Below are 8,804 nucleotides of genomic sequence, written 5' to 3' on the forward strand. Positions count from 1 at the left end.
AACAGCACTGTCTGGGGAGACAGTATTGCCTTGCTGATGCCTTTATTTGGACATTTTTCTGGCCTCAAAACTGTAAGCTGATAAATTCCCATTGTTTAAACCAACCCATTTCATGGTACGTACCTTGAGCAGCCTAGGAAACTAAGACAACTTACAGGTACTTAGGGTCAAAGCAGTTCAGAAAGCCAAGAGAGATCAGGAAAGGTTGATGAGTTTGGGGACTACTCAAGTCCCCAATTACTCCTACAGTGTCAGGGAGTTCAGAATATTCTTTTCACAGCAGGGACAGATAAATTATGTGTCATCTCTTCTAAAGTTAAAAAAAAAATTAGGTATCATTCAAGGCCAGCTGAGTAGCTTTATTATATATTCCAGGACTCTAGGATTCCGTTAATAAAGAATGTCTATTATAGCTAATATTTATTTAGCATGTAGAAGTTCTATGAATTCTACCAAGGTTATTCTATTTGAACCTGAAAATACCTCTCTTATTTCTCTATGCTAAACCATATACTCTATTTGTCCAAAACATGCATGCAAAATATGAAACATAAATCTCCTTCACACACTGTCTTGGATTGCCTGAGGTGTTATCCCAAATGGGTTGGTTTAAATGAGAAACATTTATCGGTTCTTAGTTTTGGAGGCCAGAAGTCCAACAGAAGATATCAGTAAGGACTGCTTTTTCCCTGAAGATTGTATCATTCTGGTGTTGGCTGAAGATGATCCATGGAATTTTTTGATTTTCCATCACATAGTCATTTGCTACCCCTTCTTCTGCTCTTTTTTTTCTTTTAAAGTTAGAAGACTTCTACCTTCTAACTTTTTATAAGACCTCCAGTAATCTGGATTAACCAACCACCTTAATTCAGTTGGCCATTCCTTAACTGAAATAACATCTTCAAGAGATTGTATTTGCAACGGGCTCACCCAGATGGAATGCAGATTATGATAAAGACTATGTATAAATTCGGGTAAATAAATCACTCTTCACATACAGTAAAGCTGAAAACAAGACTCTCAGTGTGAAAGATTAGATAAGATAATAACATTGAGATTTAGTCCAAATAATGCAGCAATTATAACTGGAAAACCTTTATTTGGGAGAAAGAAAAAGTAAAAGAGAGAATCAGACCAGATGTGACTAAGGATTAGAAGGCACAATAAGAGAATAAAGAGAACAAAAGCTGAAAGTATTCTTATTTACCCAGAGTATTTCCTTTTGTTCTGAAATTGCAAGGATAGTAAGCTTGTATTGCATGAATTATGAAGATTTGGGAGTTTTCATGAATCTCATAACTTCTGCTATGTGGGATACTTGTCAAGAAATGCATTAATACGATGACTTCAAAACAGGTTGAGGACAAAATCTATTTCACTATTTCTCAAAATGTGTGAAATATCACATGCTCCAGAGATGTCTGGTTAATTTGTTTAAAGCACGGTTACAGACATCCAAAAACAGTTCCACTGATTAGAGTCTCTAGGACTGTATCTTTGGTGTCTGTATTTTAAGAACTGATTCTGACAGAACATTAATGATTGGCAACTAAATAGCCAACCTATTGGCTAAGTCTAAATGAGATACCTTCATTACCTGTTTGGTCCTTTCTTCAAAGGCCTTTAGGCCAGCATTAAACTACTTTTGACAAATAATGTTCACTTTGTCTTGAACACCCCAGTCACTTCCTAGTGTCTTTGCCATTTAAAGGATAAAGTCATTTTTTATATTGTCTTGAATATATCTCAGTTGAAATCACCTTTTGACCCCAGAGCTTTCTCATAGCATTTTTCACCTCTGCATTCCTGAGAGTGTAGATCAAGGGGTTTAACATGGGAGTTATCATGGTATAAAACACAGCCACAGCTTTGTCAATGGGGAAGGTGGTCACTGGGCGAAGATACACAAATATGCAGGGCACAAAGAATAAGATGACCACAGTGATGTGAGAGATACAGGTGGACAGAGCTTTGCATTTCCCCTCCAAGCTGTGAGATTTCAAAGTGCACAGGATGGCTACATAAGATACTATCAAAAGGAGGAAGTTTAACAGACAGATGAACCCACTGTTGGCAGCAACAAAGAGACCAAGTGTATGGGTGTCCATGCAGACGAGTTTTAGCAAAGGGTTCAAGTCACACATGAAATGGTCTATGACATTGGGGCCACAGAAGGGAAGCCAGACTGTGAAGAGGATCTGGACAGTTGCATGGACAAAGCCTCCGGCCCAGACCACTCCCACAAGGAGACCACACACCTTTCGGTTCATGATGCTTGTGTAGTACAGGGGTTTGCAAATGGCCACATAGCGGTCATAAGCCATCACCGTGAGCAGGATGATCTCAGCTGCACCAAAAAGATGCTCGGCAAAGACTTGAGTCATGCATCCCCTGAAAGAGATGGTTTTTCTTATAGCCAGTGTGTCAGCTATCATCTTAGGGGTCATGGAGGAAGAATAGCAGCTATCTATAAAGGATAAATAAGACAAGAAAAAGTACATGGGGGATTCCAGAGTCCTACTGGTGTTGATTGTGATCATGATGAGCAGGTTGCCTGTCAAGGTCACCAAATAGACAATTAAAAACACAGCAAATGAAAATTCCTGAAACTCCACATTCTGGGTCAGGCCCAGGAAGATGAATTCTGTCACATTATTCATCTTTTTCATCTATTCAGCTCAAGTGCCAGACAATTTACCTGAAAAAAAGTCAGCTTATCCTCAGTAGCAGCTCTTTCCCTTATGAATGTCCATGGAGTGTCTTGTTTTTCCTAGTTTTACCTAATGCAAAACAAATACGAATTTATATAAACTGTTTTAATTTTCTTATTCACTAGATGCCACTAGAAGTAGTGTTTATTTAATTTTTATTTATTTTTATTATTTTTTTTTACATGGGTACGCATGGGAGACATACCCGGGTCTCCAGCATGGCATGCGAAAACTCTGCCTGCTGAGCCAGCATGGTCCACTCGAGGTGGTGCTTATTTCGTTTTTTATAATTTACTGAGTTTATTTCAATTGTGTACAGTAACCAAGATATATAATTTTTAATTTAGCATAACAATGCTGTGCATCAGATTTCAAGAGCCAATCAATTATTGGTCATATATTCAATACAATCACACCCAAAGTTACTTCCATGAAAAAAGCAAAGTGGTTGGATATACTTACCAGGGAAAAGGCTAAATCATTCTACTAATTTGTCAATAAATAAACAAATAAATAAAAGATCCAAAGATATATAGAGATTCTTTCAGGTTCCCCACTTCATGAGTCAGCCGTTTTCCTGTTTTGTCTGCCTGAAAACATTGCCGTTTCTTCAAGACTTCAGGGTGGTGCTACATTCTTTCTATTGCAGAGATAATGTGAACGTCCTTTACTGCACTTGCATTCATCTCTGTGTGTCCAACACTATGGATCCGTGGAGGCACATATCTTGTCCTAATACTCTTGTAGTCTTAGTCATTCTTGTATCCACAGGGCTGGCCAAAATGTAAACACTCATAAAGTCTTTGCTGAGAGGAAAAAAGGAAAAAGGCAAAAGATAAAGAAAGTGACATGGAAAGAGATAGAAAAACATGGGAAAGAAAAGAAAAAAAACTGGGCATTAAATCCAAAGATACAGTTTGGAATCCTGAAATAAGAGCTCTCCTTTATTCACTATGTAATGGTAATTCAATGTATCTATCACTGCTCAACTTTTTCTTCTATTAGACAATGAATAATTATATATAGGATTGTGGTGAGGACTAAAACTTTCTATTATTTTTTATATTTTACTTTTTTCATGGAAGTACCACCAAAGAAAACAGAAAAACTATCTTTTAATATCTCTAAAAGTCATAAGTTTTGAAAACTTAGCTAAAAATTTGAGGGAAAATGGGAGAACAATAATAACACAAAGGAAAAAACATAAGATTTTTTTAAAAATCAGCAAGTTACTAACAGGATATTTAATGCTTCTGGTGCGGTTTTTTTCATTTGTCTATTTATGTTATTCATTGATTCACCCAACAGATATTCATTCTAAATTTGACTCTAAAAATTGAGTATGTTTTTCAAAACAGTAAGAGCTGTTCACTATTCATATAAATATTTAGGATAATGCTATGCCTTACTGGACTTAAGACCCATTCATTTACCTGTCTACAGTACTGGCCAATGTTAGGTCCCATAAAGCATTTGCTGATTATGAGGAAATGTGAAACATAGGGAGAGAGAATGAAAGAAAGAGATGAGAAAGGGGAGAAAGATGGACCTAAGAAAAGACAGCTAAGAAAGACTAATTTTTAAAAGAGTAGACATCTTGTGATACTCTAAAAAAGTGCTATATTTTAAATCCAAACATTTCATCAAATTCAAATTAATTAGGGAACTTATGATGAACGTAAGGGAAAAATACTGAAAAATAAATGTCATAGCTTGTTCTACACACTAAGAATTAAAGGGTTTTCTTTGAACAATACGATACAGAGTGTTAAAAACAATTCATTTGCCACCTATTGATTTTTAGCACATTAATATAATGTTAAAAGAAAACCTATTGTAAATTTTTCATCCAGTGTGCCACCAGATTCATGGTTATGCTCATTTAGTCAGCTAAAAGTTAAAGTCTTTCCAGAAACTAAAAGATTAAGTAAAATTAAAACAATAAAATTGGGTTTCTTATGCACATCAATGTTCATCTATTTGTCAAGAACTTGCTGAGCCTGAACTTGTTCCCATCACAAACTATCCCAGATAGTAGACTCATCCAGCTTTGGCGTTTGAAAGGAATTTGGGTCTTTTAGAAAGAGAAAGATCAGCTACTCCCACCCATTTACATTTTTGCTGGAGCCATGGAAATCTTGGACACATTAAAATCTTTTAAACTTTCACATGAAACTGATAGCCTTGACAGGGCTTCTAACAACAGTATATCCAATTTTAAAGCTAAAAAAAAAAATCCAGTTACCAAGACATCAACCATACAGCAGAGGTGCCCTGAATGAGAAATCTGCTGATACCAATCCTTCTGGCCCTTTGTTAGAGTATAAGTGTTCAGTCCAATGGCAAAATGTTGATCCTGTTCTCCCACTGTTTCACTGAAAGTCCATGTGTGGCTCCAAGATGTGTCAGTGAGAGATGCTGTTGTGATCTGCTTTGACCAAAAATCTTCACAGTCCTTCCTTCCTTCCTTCCTTCTTAATTTAGGGAGTTCTCATGCTATAGAGAGAGTTTTATTCAAGCAGGTGACTCATTCTTAGGCTAGTTCCTCAAGGGAAGATTAATTAATCTTAGGAGGCTTTGACAAAATGGCAAACAAGCACGTATTCCGTCTGTCCCTCCAACCAGAGAAGGGTTGGATGTTTGATGAGGGTTAGAAATCATCTACAGGACTGGGGTAATCATCAGGCTAGAGAGAGAACATAGATTATTTCTATTTTTCAACAAATATTTATTGAATATCTAAAATTGACCAGGCACAGTTTTGTTCAATAATAACAGTGACAGTAACAGCTATTGATGGCTACATTCCTATATAAATACAATAAAATATGATTCTCTCTGTAGTGGGGATTATTATTGTTTCCATTTTTTTAGATGAAGAAGCTGAATTATGATGAATTTAAGTAATTTTCCCAAGGAAAAAGCAAGCAGTTGACTGAACTAAGATTTATATCTATCTGCCTAAATGGCCCAAATAGTATCTCTGCCTTTATAACACAAGAACTCAACTATTAAAACAACAAAGAGACATGAGAGCTGAGTACTATAGAAAGGGACAAGGTGCCTTATGTCTATATAATGGGGATACAGCTTAATTGGGGTAGGGTTAGGGGTATTCAAGGACAATTTTCTTATATAAGCAATGTTTTAACTGAAAACAAAAGATATTGTCCAAAGCCTAGATTAGGGGGGTAGGTGTGAATTTGGGAAGTTTAATAAGTTTGTGAATAGAACTACACCATATCTTTTGATAAATGGACAGGTAATTGTATAAACCCATCATAGTTCCATTCTGTTGGGAGCTAAGTATAATCCATTGAACTGTTTTGGCAACTTTTTAGTGCAAACCAATTCCAAAAGTCACCTTTAATTACACCAAAAGTTTTCAGAGTCAATATCAATTAGTTGGAATTTTCTTGAGCAGATTTTAAAATACATCCATTAAATGAATAATCCCAGATAAAACTATTCACCTAAACAGAAGCAAACACAGCTTGGTAGAAACCACACAATTTATGGATAAATATAGATCCAATCTCTTATAGAAACTGAGCCATGAATCTATTTTCTTACCTTGACATATGTTACCTAACCCTTTTTTCCTACAATTGGATCATTTTCAAAATAAGACTAATAATGCATGTCATTGTTTTGAAGATTAAATAGGCCCACAGTAAGAATTTAATAAATGAAAATACTATTTTTTGAAACTTGAAGAAATCCAGGTTTTCAAATTTGAAATGAAATTTCCAGTAACATGTTGAAAATCGGTACTCAAGTGACTAAAGAAATCAACCTTCTCACACATTTTTCATAAAGTATTTCCTACTACAGATGACCAATATGGTCACTCTGTTTTCCTGTAGCTGTTTGCCCTTCAGGAAATATGTTTCAAAATCTGTAACTGCTGTACTTTGGAATCCATTCTTTTGGTTTCAGCAATGCTTCTGGTGGTGCTGGTGCTTCACAGCTAATGTTGGTGAATGGATTTCAGTGTAGTTTCCACTTTTTTTAGAATTATTGACAGGTTGCTATGAAGACCTGTTTACATCAATATGTATTCATATACTATACTTTTCTTTGCATATATTTGCTGGTATTACCATATCTTAGTGGCAATTTATGGGTGACAGTCTGAAAGACTGAATTCATTTCTGTCTTGAGTTTCCAGAACTTGCGCTGCAAGCAGAAGCAACTTATGGACAGCTAAAATAGTATAAGAAACAATAATTCCAATTGGTCTGGGCAAAGTATTAATGTCTTAATCATACAAAAGGTTACCTGGGAGAGCCATAAGTCTATTTAAGAGGGAGTAGAAGGGTAACCTGAGGATAAATCTGAGAAAAGCACCAGCCAACTCAGAGCCATTTTGCAAAGACTGTGAAAGGTGTTTTTTTGTATTGGTTTGTTTGCTTTTGCTAGCTCCTAGCAATACAGAAATCCCTATCATTATTACTAGTTAATATACAGTAGAGAACAAGCAGTTCAAATATTAAATATTATAACAAACAGTTCAAATACTGAATATTAGATTAAACCCTAAAGTATTAAAACATACAATGTGCAACAAAAGATTGCAAGAAAAGCAAATAAATAGGATATCATTGTCCACGCAAAGGCACAAGAAAAAAAGAAACCACAAACAAGGAGCCCAGATTTTGGACACATAGGACAAGGTTTTAAAAAAATGAACAGTATGTTTATTATGATAAAAGAAAACACAGAGAAAGAACTCAAGAATATCACTAGGAAATGAATTAACAAAACAAATATATCAATAAATGGACAGAAATTTTATAAAGGAATCAAACAGAAATTCTGAGTTGAGAACCTCAATAACTGAAAGGAAAAATTCCCTAGAGAGGGTCAACACCTTGATGGAGCAGGGGGAGAAGAATTAGTAAATTTTAGGATGAGACAATTGAAGTGATTCAGCTTGAGCAACAAAAAGAAAAATTAATGAAAAATAAAAAGTGAAAAAAACCTAAGAGGTATGTGTAACACCATCAAGCATACCGATATATGCATTATGGTAGTTCCAAAAGGACAACAAAAAGAGAAATAGACTCTTTTCTATTTCTTGTTCTACACACAAAGAGTTAAAGGGTTTTCTTTGAACAATATGATACAGAGTGTTAAAAACAATTGATTTGCCACCTATTGATTTTTAGCACATTAATATAATGTTAAAAGAAAACCTATTGTAAATTTTTTTAAGAAACTACTGGGAAGTAATAAGTACAATTAACAGGATTGAATTATATATATGAACATGATTAAAAGGTGGAAATTTTACATCATATATATGTTACCAGAATAAAAATTAAAACACAGACTGTACAGCACAGTGAACCTTACTGTAAATGATGGACTATAGTTAATAATACAATCATAAACAAATGTTATTTCATGAATGATGTCAAATATACCAAATTAAAGCAAGGTGTTAATAATAAGGTGGTATGGTACACAAAATGTAAGCTGTTGATTATAGTTAATACTGAAATTATAAGTCTTCCATCAATTGTAACAAAGATTTCACACTAATGCAAAGTATTAATAATGGGGGGAGTATATGGGAATGCTGTACTTTTTACATGATTTTTCTGTAAAGCTACAAATTCTATAATTTTTTTTCTTTTTTGCAGGGAGAGGCACTGGAATCGAACCTGGGTCTCGGGCATGGCAGGCAAGATTTCTGTTACTGAGCCAGCATCACACAACCCTATAATAATTTTCAATAGATCAAAGACCTAAATAGGCAAATCAAGACATAAAATTATTAGAAGAAAACATTGGAAAGAATCAGAAATTATGTTAAGCAATGGTTTCTTACACTTTACACCAAAAGCATGGGCAACAGAAAATATACATAAATATATTTAATGTGTATATATTAAATATATATAATTTATATATACATAAATGCGACTTCATCAAAACTAAAAATTTTTGTACATCAAAAGACTTCATTATGAAAGTTAAAAGTACAACTCGGTCAAGGGCAGAAAAATTTGGAAACAACAAATCCAGTAAGCGTTTAATATCCAGTATATATAAAGAAATCATAAACTCAACAACAAACAGGCAAAA

At 34.6% G+C, this 8,804-nt stretch overlaps 1 protein-coding gene across 1 annotated transcript; it reads right to left on the reverse strand.

Moving 5' to 3' along the window:
- Positions 1–1,718: 1,718 nt before the first annotated feature.
- LOC143680767 (olfactory receptor 4C12-like) lies at positions 1,719–2,669 on the reverse strand. Its single transcript, XM_077157258.1, has one exon. It carries the CDS (start codon positions 2,667–2,669, stop codon positions 1,719–1,721), a length of 951 nt encoding a protein of 316 aa, XP_077013373.1.
- Positions 2,670–8,804: the final 6,135 nt, after the last annotated feature.

The sequence above is a fragment of the Tamandua tetradactyla genome, chromosome 1 (assembly GCF_023851605.1).
Source record: "Tamandua tetradactyla isolate mTamTet1 chromosome 1, mTamTet1.pri, whole genome shotgun sequence".
Classification (NCBI taxonomy): domain Eukaryota; kingdom Metazoa; phylum Chordata; class Mammalia; order Pilosa; family Myrmecophagidae; genus Tamandua; species Tamandua tetradactyla.

Excerpts from the sequence above, each read along its gene's own strand:
- LOC143680767 (XM_077157258.1), bottom strand. The coding sequence starts at position 2,669 with ATGAAAAAGATGAATAATGTGACAGAATTCATCTTCCTGGGCCTGACC.